Source organism: Mytilus trossulus, chromosome 1 (genome assembly GCF_036588685.1).
Source record: "Mytilus trossulus isolate FHL-02 chromosome 1, PNRI_Mtr1.1.1.hap1, whole genome shotgun sequence".
Classification (NCBI taxonomy): domain Eukaryota; kingdom Metazoa; phylum Mollusca; class Bivalvia; order Mytilida; family Mytilidae; genus Mytilus; species Mytilus trossulus.
The window spans coordinates 14,030,713-14,046,797 of NC_086373.1; the positions used below are offsets into that span (position 1 = coordinate 14,030,713).

Genomic DNA, 16,085 nt, shown 5'->3' on the forward strand with positions numbered 1-16,085 from the left:
TATTTTCAATGTTTAATAGTTGACAATGACAGATAAATGAATTACATTTAAACCAAGTGATTGTAATACATATATATACAAACATCGATCTAAATGTACATATATCCTGGCTCACAATAGTGCTACGTTTATACAATAGGTCACCCTCAACTATACCCATACACAATAACACATGTATTTAGTATTTACCCAAACATTGGACAGCAAGCTACATATTTAACAAACATGTACATTACATGTATGTAATGTTGGAGTGTGTACAATAAATATATTGTATAATTCATATATTGCTTTGATCATACTGTTTGTGCATAAGAAATTAATTGTAAATTTTGAAAATAACTATGTAAAACATGTCATGAAAATCCAAATCTTTGATGATTGTTATGCCATACTAACTTGATTGACCCAAAACCAGTTTAAGATCAAATTCATAATTAATCTATCCATGCAATTTTAATATGTACATGACAACATGCCTGATGACAATTTTTTTTTTTTCCCTATGAGAAAAGACATGAATGTTGCACACAGAGAATTCCTACGCTTAGTTCTTAAATACTATTGATTCATTAAGGCTGAAAGTTAACTGGACGCACTACAATGTATTTATCTTTGTATTATTGTTTATCTGAGTAGTCTTGTAGAACACCATCTAAATGCTCGTTTAATTTCTTAAATTTGTTATTTTTCTTTCCCTTTCTTCGTTTCTGCATATTTACTACTTTCTTGATATTAACATCTTGCATAGAGGAGATTCCCTGTTTGTCTAAATATTCTTCAATCTTCCTCTCATCCATACCTTCAACAGACACACCTCTCCATAGTTTCTGAAATTCTTCATCCACGCTGTAACGACAGTATTTATCATTATAAAATAAAACTTTCTTTTTGTCATGTGGACGTTGTACATACACAATATTGTCTCCAAGGTTTTTCATGCACTTCTCAGCCCTAGGTAAAGCTTCTTCTATATCTTCCTGAAGAATTCCTCCCAGTCCATGGAGGTCATGCTTCTTTAACAAGTTAAGTAAGCCTTTTTTGTCTCTTATATCGTAAGATGGATTGAACAAGAATTTTTGGTCATTACCGAAATTGAGCGTTTTGATTTTGGGATTGTTTTTTAAAGCTTCAGTTAACAACCAATGTCTATGTTTTGTTGGTACATCTAACTGATTTGTCTCGTCCAATATATCGTCCAATGTTAAACCATGTGATTGTCCTTCTTGATGTCTTATCTTCATGTATTTCACAATCTTAGCAAGTATTCCAAATTTATATTGTGAACTACCATGACTCGTTTTATAGTCAAATGGTGTTTTGGGAGCTGCAGATGCTCCATTGCTTATTTTCTGTTTTGATGATGAAGATGACTTGTGTTTTTTGGAAGAATGAGAAGAAGTGTCTGCATGCTTTCTTTTTTCTACAGCTGGCTGTGCCTTTGCCCTGTTTATGAAAGCAGCTCTCTCTTTCAGAAGTGCTGGATCCATACCACTTTAGGTAACTGTATTTAAAGTAAGACGAATAAATATATTAGTTGTGCAAAATGAATTTATCATTGCTATAATATATATTTTTAGTATTACTGATATACATGTTTCATCCAGAATGTGCAATTAAAATCATATAAAACAGAAAAGTTCTATTAAATTACTATCATCAACACTGAATTCTGAAAATAACAAAAACATGAAAATATGACATGTACATAGTTACATGTATTGATATTGACTCTTTTCATTTCTTGGTTTAAACATAGAAAATAGAAGCTTTTTGAGAAATCATCCCTTGCCCCCTTTTTAGCACTTACATGTACATAGTATAAATTATCCATTTAGAAATAAAATCCTTATCTATAGGCTACTGTACCAGTTAAAGCAATTATCTAAACCTATTTAACTTTCATGGTACATACCTGTTCAGTGGAATTTTTTCTTCTCCTTAAATGACACCCATATTGGATTATTCACTGAAACAGAAAAATAACATTATTTCAACAATGTTTTGCATTCTCTATAGAGTCCGTATAGTTGATCATCAGGTGAACAAGTTATTGTCAATGTACATTTTGTAATCGAAAGTTTGAACATCACTAATTTATGTTATTTTAAACAGGGTATTATTTTTTTATTTATTTCTTTTACATATTAAGGTCAAGGAACAGTAAATGGCTATGTCACAGATTTTGCTCAAATTTTGCATACAATCTTGGCTCGGTGAACTACAACTGACAATCGAAAAAATAATGCATTTATCTCTTTTATTATCTGAAATATTGCAGATTGATTTCTTTTAATATGGGTGAATATTTGTATAGAAAGCACATACAATCGATGAAAAAACATACAAAATTTGTCTTAAAATCGTCTAATCTTTTATTCTACTCCATAGATTTTTCTTTAAAAACTGTATGTTGTTGACACATAAAATTCCGTTATAATGATGCAAAATAAAGATAGGTCACGGACTTCGTTTGTTGTCTAATAATCATGTTTTCACCATGTTGGTAGTGAAAAACGTCAAAAATCAACGTTTTACGGCCTGCAACACAGCGACATTACGATAAGTTCGACGTTTTATAGGATTTTTACACAAAGAACAGGACATTGAATGATGTGAACCAAAAAAACGAAGTCGGTGACCCTATCTTTATTTTACATCATTATAACGGTAATTTATGTATCAACTACATTTAGTTTTTTAAGAAAAATCTATGGAGTAGAATTAGAGATTTGGCGATTTTAAGTAAAATTTTAGAAGGTTTTATGCCGATTTTATGTGCTTTCTATACAAATGCTCACCAATTTTGTAATAATTCAATCAGTAATATTTTAAATGATAAATGAGATAAATGCATTATTTTTTCGATTTTTAGTTGGAGTTCATTGAGCCAGAGTTGTATGCAAAATTTTACTCCAATCTGTGACATAGCCCATTTACTGTAACTTGACCTTAAGCTTTCATTCAGAGGTATTAAATTCAGCAAAAAAATCAATATGGCAGACTTACTTGTAAATGTATCTGACAGTCATTGTGGCCGACTTCACTTGAAACTCTCGAGTTAACTTTACTCACTCGGGTTTCTACAATACGATTTTACTTGAACCACTCAAGTTAACTCCTCATACTCTGGTTCCAACCCTCACGGAACCAGGGTTAACTCAAGAAACTCTTGAATGACGTCAAACCAATGAGAATATTTTATTTTTCATGCTTGGTCAGGGTCTTACCCTAGAGTAACTTAGAGTTGTTCCAAATATCAATTCTAGTGCGTTCACATGATAATCTATTAACTCTGAAGTTGATTGAAGAGTTTCAAGTGAACTTGGCCTGTAAGAATCACGCAATTTGAACAGAAATCAAAACATAGTCAGAAAGAAATAAGCCACCTTACCAGGCTATTTTTAAGATACCATCATCCTGATTTCGAAATAGTGCATTTTTCATTTCTGTTTGTCTGAGAATATGAAGTAACTTAAAGATTGAAAATATCGCTAACCTTGGTCTATGTGAATATCATAAATAAATAAAAATTTACAAAATTTATGAAAATTGTTAAAAATATTGCCAGACAAGCTGGGGCCACGGGACACCAGATCTTGTCCCATATAAACAAGTGGATATTTACCCACCAAAATGAACAGATTGATGCCCTATTTGTATAATTCCAAGGCCGCCAGTTGGCACCAGAAGCGACGAAGCAGCGCATCTATTTTAGGTGGGCAAATATCCACTTTTTGATATGGGACAAGCTCTGACGTCCAACGGCCCCAGCTTGCCTGGCAAAGCAGCCGAGACAGAGTAATCAGAGTAATCTCGGACTAACATGACTAAGGTAGTCTAACTGATTATCAGTCTTGAAAAGCTATTCTATTTTCTTGCTTTGACGCCTAATAGCAACATCACCTTACTGCAACTAAGGCATCAAAGCAAAAAATTATGACAACTCAGTTGAACTTTTCAAGAGTGAATTCAAAATTTATTTGGACTTAGTAAAATTTTACCGGCTGCTAGTACTAGTAGGTTATTTTTTCAATTTCTTTATTGTAATTATAACACAATAATCGGTGTGACGCTTCAGATAATTGAAAAGTCTAAAAATAAATTGTGAAATGTAGCTTATTATTCTACAGATTAAATATCAAAAGATTGTTTTAATATATCAGATTTACTCACAATTTTAAAAATCACCTTTCTTTCTTTATATTTACTGTTAACCTTATGAATTGACAAAGGAAGATACATTACGTAGTAATGACAGGAAACCAGTAAATATTTTAGGAAACCTCAAGTCGATACCGGAATAGAAACGGAAACAGTTTCGTAAACGCAATGTGAAAATGAAAATTTCGTGACTTTGCGAGACAAGTTGGATATTTGTTTCTGTAAGAAAACTCGAAACACTAAATCAAATTCGGCATGTTTTAATGAGGCGTTTTTTAAAGGATTTATTTTTAATTTGACATTTTTTTTATCTCAAAGGGAATGGTAATTAATTATCAGCTGAGGGGTTAGATCAATTTTTTCGCATATTTTTTTAAAGGACCTCCATTATTCTTTAAAACCACATTATGACCCCACTAAAAACATAATTTCAAAGTTTGACCCCCCCCCCCCCAAAAAAAAAAAATCCCATCAGTTGAACATTTGTGATGAGGTCATGCCCATCTATGATAGCAATAGCCTTCAAGAGAGCCGAATAGAACACAGCTTTCGTCTTGTTTTTTTTTCTCAAAAAGAAATATCTGACACATGAATATAAAAAAATAAAAAATAAGCATTTAAATGAGAAAGCAATGTATTCCAATTTAGCTTGAATCATCGTCGTTGTGACTGATGAAGTCATACCAGTATACATATTGTTCAGTGCTCCAAGCTAATTTTGAAAATTCGAATCCTTACTACTTGAAAGTAAAGCTATTAAAGGCATTATACACCAAATCTAGTTATATATTCATGAGCATGTACTATCATGATTCAAAATGAATGGGATGACAAAGAAAACAACAATTATAACAAAAATTGTATGTTCCAATTTAATTTACTGCAACCTATAATTCTACAAATTTTATATAGATAACTTTCAATACTGATTTTTTATTCTAATCCCAATTACAGGCACTTGTCTCTTATATTTTAACCTTCATACCTTAAAATATTTAGTTATAAAGGGGAAAACATTAAGATTCGAATATAGGAATCCAACAGGAATAACACGTTCAGGCCAAATATCACTGATTATATGGTTCTTGTCCTTTCAGTTTATTGATTAGTACATATATATGTACATGATTTATTTGAGATTAAGAAATATATCCAAGTCAGGAACATCTGGCCTTTCTTTAATAGCTACAAATGTATATTTTTTCATTCATATATTTCAGAGTTTACTGTGATATCTTTTTTCTGTGAACAAGAGTGACATATTTTTGTTGAGGGGCCAGCTGAAGCCCAACTCGGGATGGGATATGGGATTTTCTCGCTGCAACAAAAAACTATTGGTGACCTTGGTCTGTTTTCTGCTCTTTGGTCATGCTAGATTGTTTCTTTGGCACATTTTCAGTTCCCATTCTGAATAAATATGTTCTTTTTCTAAATCATATAAACTGTATTGTTTAGTGTGTGTGTGTGTGTGTGTGTGTGTGTGTGTGTGTGAATAGTTATCAAAGATACCAGGATTATAATTTAGTACGCCAGACGCGCGTTTCGTCTACATAAAACTCATCCGTGACGCTCATATCAAAATATTTATAAAGCCAAACAAGTACAAAGTTGAAGAGCATGAATGCGATGGTGCCCATTGTGTTTATCTTTTAAAACAAAAAAGTCATATTTTTGTTGGAAGGAAAAATACGTCCACAAATCCGAATTTTGTGCAAATATCTGAAACTTCGACCTCATTTTACTCAAAAAGTAGCACATGATATTTTTTGTTACATATTTGATTTAAGCTTGTAAAAAATAGCCTATTTGCAAATTTTCATAAAAATGTTCATAGATAGTCAGGTGTATTATAAAGATTCAAGTGTCTGGCTTGGGATTGCTGCTGTCAGTGTTAAAGTACAATGTTGCCCGACTGCAAAAAAAAACTATTCCATTTACTAGTCAAATACATGATTTAAGTACAAATTCAACTTTTCTGTAGATGCTTTTTCTGAGATGATCTTGAAGATTAACTTATATACAAGTTTTAGAACAGTGTATGAAAGTGTACACATTTATCATCGAATTTTTAAATAGATACTAATTCCTAGTCGTCTATTAAACGCAGAAAGTCAGTAAAATACTGACAAATGGAAAACAATAATTTTGCCTCAGACATTATCTATTAATCATAAAAAAGCTTCAAGTTGTCTCAAATAAAAAAAAATATGAAAATTTGAGAAAGTAATTGATTTGTACCTTAGATCTTCTTATCAACTTTAAAACAACAAAGTCCTTTTATCAGTGAAATACGGAAAAGTTAAAAAAAAAAAAAAAAAAAAAAATTCATTATGCTCTGTCTGTAAAACGTTAACTTTATACTGTACATCTAAAGATCAAATGTAAATAAATAAAAAAAAGTACCAGATGTGTCAAATCGACACGAATGGCCCCGTCTCAAAAAGTTGAAAAATCTGCAATTTCAATAGCACATGTGGACACCAACATGATGATAGTCTCACATATAAAAAATCAGCTCAAAATCTGGAGATGTATAGAAAAATGTCAGTATAACTGTAATTTTCAACAATTTTCAAAGTTGTAAACCCTTAATTTTGGAATTACGGAATTACGGACAAGGTTGAAACTATATGGCACCGACAACTTCGTTGCGGGGCCATACAAATAATTTCAAAATCTTGCTTTGAATACTTCCTTTATTCCGGTCACATAAAAAGCTTCGGTATAACTTTTATGATATTTCATGTAGATTTGACAAAAGTACTGATGTTCAAAAAACCTTCAACCCGAGCTTCAACCGCAGACTGAAACCTCAATCTTGACCTCGTCGACGGAGTTTAGGATCGCGAAAGTTTTGGCGACATTAATGTCATAGACCCTCAAAATACCCATATCGTATCTCTGCAGATAAAAAAATGCTTTTAAAATGTAACAATAGTAAACTGAGAAGAATTCATTGTTGATTCAGAATGTAGGATAAAGGATAAGTTTACTCATGATACGATACAGAGAAGGGATTTATACATTAATCGATATACAGCAAGTCTATCCAAAAATGTTGTAGACGTTTTCAATTTTAAAAATTATATAGAAATTTGTTTGATATAAATTTAGACAAAACACTCATTTATATCGAAGCATGTAAAGATTACTTCCTTGGATAACATTATTGATCATAATTATGAGCAGATACTACAAAAATTACATTTACATAGTTAAGATGTCTTGTTTTTTACACACGTATGATAGATTCGTTTCACTCCACTTTCATGATTTATGGTTTGGATCGCCGGCCCCATGTGACAATACATAAGATACTGATATATTTCATATATACACACTTCGATCCAAACTTCCGCATTGCTCAACGCAGGTGAAAAAGGTGAAATGCATTTAATTTGATAATTATTTGTAAACAATATGGGGAAGGAAACTGAATTGATCAAGGCTGTAAATAACAATGACCAACAGAAATTACAGGTAAGTGAAGACGTATTTATGTTAAATGACATGTTGTCAGCATGTTGAGGTATGTGATTATTTTACATATCTGTGTCAACCGTCCAGGTAGTACAAGTAAAATTAGATATAAATAAAATGTATATTAATCACGACGTTTAATTATAGATTTGGTTACCTTTTTTAATGCAAATATTAAAACACATTTCAGCAATATGTGATAGATACAACCATTTTCTATTGCACTAAAATCTCATGTCTGAAAATGTGTATGTACATATTTGTAGAAACTCCTTGTGCCTGAAACGCCAACTTACAACATTCGACGAATTTCACGGGAGGACCCAAAGTTACCAAAATCACCATCCTCACCCGGAGGTAGAATTCGAATGCAGTTGGATCACATAAATATAAACTGTACTGAAAAAGAAACTGGATATACACCACTTATTATTGCTATACTGAATGGTAACTATTTTCCAAACAAATCGTGACTGTTCGTTTATACTAATTATATGTCCAATATTTATAGCTATATTTAAGTGTTATGACTAAACATCAGAAACTGCATGCCATTTTCCCTATTCTATCTAACAAGCGCAGCTTTTCAGTTCTAATAGCAAAATTAAAAAAAGAAGAGATTTCTTTTCCTGCAGGTGACTAAAACTACAACTATTTACATTATCTTATCAGTTTGACACATTTTTAAGTGGAGATACCAATAGAAAAAAGTTATATTTCATTTTCTGGAAACGGGTTGGTCTTTTGTTTAACCTATACTCATGTGAAGGAAGTCAACTTTGGAACGTTGTTATTGAATATATAGTACTATAAATATATATTTCATTTACTTATGAATAACTCCAGTGTTCTATAGTATACATATATATTTTTTTATTTACTTATGAATAACTCCAGTGTTCTATAGTATGCATATATATTTTTTTTATTTACTTATGAATAACTCCAGTGTTTGTATGATTTTTATTTTCAACGTCAAATTTCGAAACACATGCATAGGATCTTTTTATATGAATTTTTCAAAAAGGCCTCTGAATTTTCACAAACTTTATGTCAAATTAAGATAGGTATGGATACATAAACAAGTCAACGAGGAAGATTATCATACAAACATTTGGCTTCAATTTCTAACATATTTACTGTTTTGTACTGGCTTTCACTGTAAGCTGAAATTACAAATTTTGAAACTCCAGCTATTTTCACCTACGAATAAAAAATACTCATAGCCTACTCTTTTCACAATAAATAACTACTCACACCTTGTATATAGACTTACACCTTGTATATAAACTTACACCTTGTATTGTATATAGACTTACACCTTGTATATAGACTGAATTTATGGCATCTATTATCTTTCCCTAAATTGCACTTAGACAGACAACAGACCAAGTAAAAAACCCAATTTTCATAAAAAGAAAGGACGAAAATCCGCTGCATCCTTCAGACAGAGTGCCACAATTTGCGCACGTTAAGAACACTTGAAATAAATCTTTGAGGGTTCGTGTGTGGCCTGTTGCTAGACTTAATTTGTCCTTTACCAATCAAACCGGTCACCCTCATTTTCCACTGACAAAGTTTCCCTGAACTCCATCTCGGACATCATCTATTACTTTATTGTTCTCGTCCTGAATATGTCTGAACTATTTTGAACTAGATATAAAGCAAACAGCAATTAATCGATATAACATTGAAACTGAAATAATAAATGGTTAATATTTTCATTAAGAGCGATATATAGTATTTCAAGTCAATGAAAAAACTAGTACTCTGTAAGATATCCTTGTATTTACTTTTTTTGTTATTAATTTCAGAAAACAAAGATGTCACCGATACTCTCATCTTTCACTGTGCTGATGTAAATATTGCTGATCAAAAAGGGTAAGCCTCTCTTTACTTATTTGCTCCCAAAGGTTTCTGACTGTTTCAGGTAAATAATGCAAAGGTGTTTTATATGCAACACACCATACTTTTTTACGGCTTCGAACATGATAGTACATAAACACTGACTTTGGATGGTTTATGATTTGACCAGAGATGAAATTATAAAAATATCTATTCGAACGTAGTAAATTCGCTGTCTGATTATAACCTGGTCAATTCTGAACAGAATTGTCAGTATTGGGCGAGAAAGCAGACCAGTGTATGTAGCCGTCTTTCCAAACATTTGGCATTGAACGAAATATTAATTGAAATACTAGATTCAGAAAACACATTTTATTAGAATGTTTGTTGAATTGTTTAACTTTCATCTAATATTTCTCTCTTAAATGTTCCAAAAATTACATTTTTATCCGAAAAGGGTACAACAACACAAGCTGTGTTCTGATGATTCCAGTATATCTATTGAACGTTGCATCATGTATATATTTCTCCCAAATATTTCGACCCACTTCCGCAAAGATATTTTGCTTACGGGCATACTATAGTAGAAAATATTATCAATGGCATGTATAAAGTGTGTAAATTCTTGCAATTGATACTTCCTACTATATGATTGTTGAATGTTCTGTTTAAAAGAAACCTAATTTTTCCTTTCTTTACGTTTTGTGGTTCAACTATTTTGGTCTAATGGCATGCATTTCTTTTGTTCCTTTCGTGTCAATTACCTGATTACAATCTACGTTTGTTTTCTCTCAGGAAACTACAAGTTACACTACCATGTTTATTGTTATACTTTAATATGCATCTTCTATAGGACGTAGCACTAAGTATTTTCTAAGAGAGTCAGCATTGGTCTCAATGATCTACAATGGAAAGAAATAATATATATATATTTAATTCCAGAGGAGAAATTAAACTCAAAAGCAACATAAAGTGTACGAAGACATGTGCGACGAAACAATTGATGCAGGGATAAATAACTAACATAGAAAACAAATCGGATTGACGGACACATATCATTAAAACTAAAAAGATCTGTCATAGAGCAGGCAACATCAAACAAAAACTGACGTTATCTATAAAGAAAATTTCATACAAATATTCTAGATATATTGACTAAGAGGTTGCATATGACAATCAACAAAGGCAACTGTAGTATAAACACTGTTCAGTAGTCGTAACTCAATTAAGCGAAAACAAATCAGAGAGATGCACATCAACTTTAAGAGGAAAATAACGGAACGACAGAAACACAGAACTGCTACAAAAAATAAAAAAGCCATATACATAGAAAAAAAATTTGATAACAAATGCCATATTCTTGACTTGATACAGGGCAATTTAACGAAAAATTGTGTGTTGATTTTGGCCAGCAAGACCTCCCGCTTATATGGCAATGTTAAAAATACTGCGTAATGACAACATTAGAGTAACGTACACGTTCTATATTGATCTATACAATTGTGAATCAATTTTTACAATTAATCCAGTTGAATCATGAAATTAATAAAAAGGAAGTGATAATGAATATACAGTTTCTAGATATTTATTATTTTAGAAATACACCTTTACACTATGCTGTTTTTGCTGGGAGGGCTGACCTCGTGGAAATATTGCTCAAGAATAATTCACAGGTATTCAATCTTTTTCAATGGAAAATAAGTGTTCACATCACTAATTATTCAAAAGATGAAGTTTTTCAGTTTAAGCTTGTTTGTATAATAAAAATAAAAAGATGTGGTTATATAGCGCCAATGAATTAAATCTGCTTTGAAGTCACAAGGTGTAAAAAGCAAAGATATATAAGTCAGAGTACAGCCTTCAATACGAAACCTTTGCTCAACCTGAACATCAAGCTATATATAAAGAACACCAAAATGACACGTGTAGAACAATTCAAACAGGAAAACAAACTGTCTATTTTTTTATAAAAACTCGACCTAATGTTTGAAATCATCTGCCTTAAATTTTTCCATCAGGTTAACAACCAGAACAGTGATGGGAACACCCCGTTACACGTGGCCTGCCAGAGTGAAAAAGAAAGACGTGTCATGATAATGCTGAAATTGTTAAAGGCAAGTATTTATCTACTATCTTAGGTTGGGCATAAAAAGTGTATTAAGTTTCAAGTTGATTGGACTTCAACTTCATCAAAAACTACCTCAACTAAAAACTTTAACCTGAAGCGGGACAGACGGACGAATGGACGAACGGAGGCATAGACCAGAACACATAATGCACATAAACCAATACAACCAAAAGAAACTTACTAGATATCAACCAATGGTTTAGTGGTGTATTGTCTGTATGCTTGTTTGTATTTCTTTAATTTTTCCATATTTGTTTGTTTTTATAGTGATTATAGCATAATGTTGACTACAGTACCCCTCTTTTTGACATTTGTACCTATTATGTCTGTTTGTTTTGTTTATACAAAGTTGTCTTTATAATTGAATTTTATGAGACTATCATACAAGTGAGAGGTTTAGTTAGCTATAAAACCAGATCGGAACGGATAATAATTTAATATGGACACCTTTTTGAAGAATTTGATAATTAAAAAGATGTTCTTTTAAAAGCTTCATTTTTCTCACAGTTGTAAAAAACCAAACAACTCAGTAAATATATCAGGCTTATATCGAACCTATTACTAAATTCAGTACTTTTAACGTGACACCTTAAAATAGGAGTATGAGGAAGAGATAATACAAGGATAGAATTACAGGATGTTTAAAGTGTCTTCGATACATAATACTTACAAAAAATGTTATAATTGGAATATCAAATTTAGTGCATTGCGATCAGATGAGTCTGAATTCATAATTAAAAAATCACGTTTAGAAAATGACTGCTAAGAAACACGTAATGAAGTATAGATAAAAATATATAACCTTAAAAATGATGAAAAATTAAAATGATAGATACACAAAGATGTGGTATGAGTGCTAATGAGACAACTCTCTCATCTAAGTCACACTTTGTAAAAGTAAACCATTATAGGTCAAAGTTCAGTCTTCAATACACGGTGCCTTGGCTGAAATAAACTTCATTCGTCCAAAGCGCTTTTCTGTTTATAAGTTACAAATAAAAGAACATCTACAATGGTGTTCTGGATGGTTTCTTGCATTTTATCTGGCTGACTGTTTAAGTTATATCCTCTTTTTTTCTTTTTCTCCCAAGTATATTATCCAATATAATTTGTATTGTGTAATTTTACTATTATACATATACAATGTGACGGGATATACTTCCAAAACGTATTCGTAACTGTTTGTCATTATTCTAATGAGATAGATTAATAGGACGGATATTGCTTCTAGATGCATCTTAATTGGTTATACCTATGTTCAAGATATTATATTTATCGATTATCGTTGATCGTCTCATCTTTTAAGCCAGTACGACGAAAGCGAAAAAGTAATCGAGTTGAGTCGACCAATGATAATCTGTTGATCGCTATTTTACCTATGACGACGTTGTCATAAGCAAGGCCACGTGCCTCCTTAGTTTTTAGCGATAATTTTCCATCTCAAGCCAGTAGCTTTCCATCTCAAGCGAGTAGCATGATATGAAAAGTAATCACATAAAAAAGATCAAAGGAAAAGTGCACAAAATAGCGATAAAAACTATTATTTAAACAAATTGATATATAAAGGCAACAGTAGTATACCGCTGTTCAAAACTCATAAATCTATCATCTAAGGTGCAATGGACAACGACATGACTTGATCACAGAAAACATTGCAAGAGAATGACATTTACATGAAATACATGAAAACCAATTATTTTTTTGTTATTATTTTATTTTTGATGATGAAACATGTGAAATTATATACTACAGTATTCGATACACATTTTAAAAATAAAGTAATACTTGATAAATCAATTAAGTCATATGGATATAATAAGAAATAGATATAAATATTACAAAACGATTTTGTTAACTAATTAAATAAATTAAATAAAAGCTGCTTTTAACAAATGCCATTTCTGATCCATTTTTACTTTTTGTACAGAGTATTTTTCTATATTAATCCAATATTTTAAATATTCTACCCCACCACATTTTGTGGGGGATATGTTCTTACATCTACATTTGTATCTATAATATTTGAATAACAACAAAATATTAATGAAAACGAATTATATTGATTTTTGCAGCGGCAGTAGTCTAATTCTCTTATGACAAATTCAGAGTTATCATTTGAAATTAACTTAAGCTTGTAACAAACAACACGAATTATGTCACTTGCTTTAATCGGGAACCGCAATTCTTCCATAAAACCTGACTTCACCCCGGCGACGGGTTAATCTATCTTAGGTTTCTGTACAGTATTTTGATAATGGGAGTATGTATTTTGATCAGACCATGATGTTGTATGTGCTTCCTCAAATTATTTTACTTTCTATCTTAGTTGGATTTGGCCAAACTTTTAGGAATTTTGGTCCTTTTAACTTTTTTGGATTCGAGCGTCACTGATGAGTCTTTTGTAGACGAAACGCGCGTCTGGCGTATATACAAAATGTAGTCCTGGTATCTATGATGAGTTTATTTACAACCACTTGGTCGATGCCACTGCTGGTGGAGATTTATTTCCCCGAGGGTATTTCCAGCCCAGTTGTCAGCACTTTTTGTGCTGACATGAATTATCATTGATATGGTTATATTTATAAATGAACTGTTTACAAAATTTAGAATTTTTGAAATACTAAGTCTTTTCTACCTCAGGCATAGATTACCCTAGCTGGATTTGGCAAAACGTTTAGGAATTTTGGTCCTCAATGCTCTTTAACTTCGTACTTTATTTGACCTTTTCAACTTTTTTGGAATCGAGCGTCTCTGTAAGTGTTGAGTCTTTTGTAGACGAAACGCGCATCTGGCGTATATACAAAATTTAGTCCTTGTTTCTATGATGAGTTTATTTCTATGCATGGCAGTGTTTATAAATTTTTATAGAATATTAACATTGTTATCTCAATTTGCTAAATTAACTTTTATGTTGGAATTTTTTATTCAGTATTCAGCAAACGTATTTTTGAAAAATAAGAACAAAAGTACACCATTAGACGTAGCTGCTATGTACGGTAAAAAGGGTAAGTAATTGCCGAATAAATTAATATTTGTTTTAACAATTTTTCAAGTATTTAAAAGTATTAAACAAAACATCAATGTGTTTTTTAAAGTATTGGAAAAAATAATTTCAAAGTATTACGATTTGCAACTGTTTTTCTTAATCCCCCCAAAAAAAAATTGACCACGAAAAAATAAACCCAACCATAACATGCAATTCAGTCAAGTTATTTTTTTTGCTTGATTGCAGACGCGGTTTCTGTTTTATTGGACCATGATTCGTCACTCAGTTCTAACACATCAGCCATTATTGAAGCCGCGCTAAGAGGATACACAGAGGTTGTTCATTTATTATTAGATTATGGAGTAAATGCCAACTGTATAAACGACATAAAAGAAACTGGACCTCTACATGAAGCAACTAGATTTTTGCGGTTAGTTTTATCATATTTATTTATAGTGGATTGGGAAACAAGTTTTTCAACTTATTTTAATCCCTTTCCACTTTGCGGGTGCAAGTGCTGCCTTGAAGCGGCATTACACCACTCTTTTTCGAAATCTACAAGGGTGTCTTTAACGTGCAAGATATATGACTCTCTCTTAACACGGGTCAGCCATAATGATTTATTGTCCCCTTTCGACGGACTATCATCGTTTCCTCAAGACCATACTCACAAACGGTGTCAATGGAGAGCCGGAAATTCAGTCCCTGAAATTTTCATCCCAAACGGGAATCGAACCAGGAACCTTTGTATTAGTAGTCCGATGCACTAACCACTAAACCAAGGCTCTCTAGATGTTTTAGGTAAAGGCTATTGAAATGATGATTATTATAGCTTATTTTAAAATCTATGAGATGTACATCTTTGAATTAAATGCTCATTATTGTATAATACACATTTGAAAAAGTTTCGCACCACCTTGTAAATATGACCAGCAAAAGTTCCCAGGGAAATAGTAAAAATATTGACTTATATAATTGTATTGACAACTAGGAGACAACTCACAATTGATATACCACGTTTGCACTTACACAGATTTACAATTTGAATAACGAAATTGAAGTCTTGGGTCCACCTTTACTCTTAATGAGAAAAGAAGATAAATTATTGGGATGAGACGTGCTGGTCTTTGTCACTTTGTCATGTAAGGAAGCATTAGCATACACATTCCGTTAAGAAAAAGCTAAGGACTGGGAGACCCCAAAAACATCGGATCGAGAAATGCTGCTTTAGGAAGACTGATTAGAAGAAACCCGTCAGTGGTTGCCGCGCCGTGTATTGTTGAACAGAACTCGTCAGAGAAAAGTTGTATTTCGACCTAAGCGTCAAATTAAAAGAACGTTGCTTTTGTAACAGCCACATGTTTGTTCGTTTGGCATGATGCCAATCTCGTCGACGCTTGAACTTGGAATCATGACGAAAAATACATTGATCTGACTATGGACGTTTTCTGTTGCATGTGAGTGATGGACGAGTTTTAGTAT

The 16,085-nt window shown here is 32.0% G+C and overlaps 2 protein-coding genes across 6 annotated transcripts in view; one reads left to right on the forward strand and one right to left on the reverse strand.

Moving 5' to 3' along the window:
• LOC134715907 (transcription initiation factor IIE subunit beta-like) lies at positions 1 to 8,982 on the reverse strand. Of its 3 annotated transcripts, none has more exons than XM_063578481.1 (3): positions 8,964 to 8,982; positions 1,916 to 1,969; positions 1 to 1,504 (listed from the first exon to the last, which is right to left on the reverse strand). In XM_063578481.1, the coding sequence occupies exon 3, from the start codon at positions 1,488 to 1,490 to the stop codon at positions 621 to 623; it is 870 nt and encodes a 289-aa protein (XP_063434551.1). In that variant the 5' UTR covers positions 1,491 to 1,504; positions 1,916 to 1,969; positions 8,964 to 8,982; the 3' UTR covers positions 1 to 620. The 3 variants fall into 3 exon arrangements, with proteins under 3 accessions (XP_063434551.1, XP_063434536.1, XP_063434542.1); XM_063578466.1 differs by lacking the exon at positions 8,964 to 8,982 and adding an exon at positions 4,177 to 4,281; XM_063578472.1 differs by lacking the exon at positions 8,964 to 8,982 and adding an exon at positions 4,192 to 4,245.
• The window catches only part of LOC134715891 (uncharacterized), a 21,142-nt gene continuing 12,473 nt past the window's right edge, over positions 7,417 to 16,085 (forward strand). For 2 of the 3 annotated variants that reach the window (XM_063578436.1, XM_063578445.1), the window contains exons 1-7: positions 7,417 to 7,644; positions 7,911 to 8,091; positions 9,459 to 9,525; positions 11,087 to 11,162; positions 11,508 to 11,603; positions 14,547 to 14,622; positions 14,850 to 15,033. In XM_063578436.1, coding sequence (XP_063434506.1) covers positions 7,585 to 7,644; positions 7,911 to 8,091; positions 9,459 to 9,525; positions 11,087 to 11,162; positions 11,508 to 11,603; positions 14,547 to 14,622; positions 14,850 to 15,033 — 740 coding nt within the window. In that variant the 5' untranslated portion in view covers positions 7,417 to 7,584. Of the gene's footprint in view, positions 7,645 to 7,910; positions 8,092 to 9,269; positions 9,356 to 9,457; positions 9,526 to 11,086; positions 11,163 to 11,507; positions 11,604 to 14,546; positions 14,623 to 14,849; positions 15,034 to 16,085 lie in introns of those variants that run through there. The other variant, XM_063578455.1, reaches the window with a different exon arrangement.

What these genes read in the sequence shown, in the direction of transcription:
- LOC134715907 (XM_063578481.1), bottom strand. Translation starts at nt 1,490, where the DNA reads ATGGATCCAGCACTTCTGAAAGAGAGAGCTGCTTTCATAAACAGGGCA.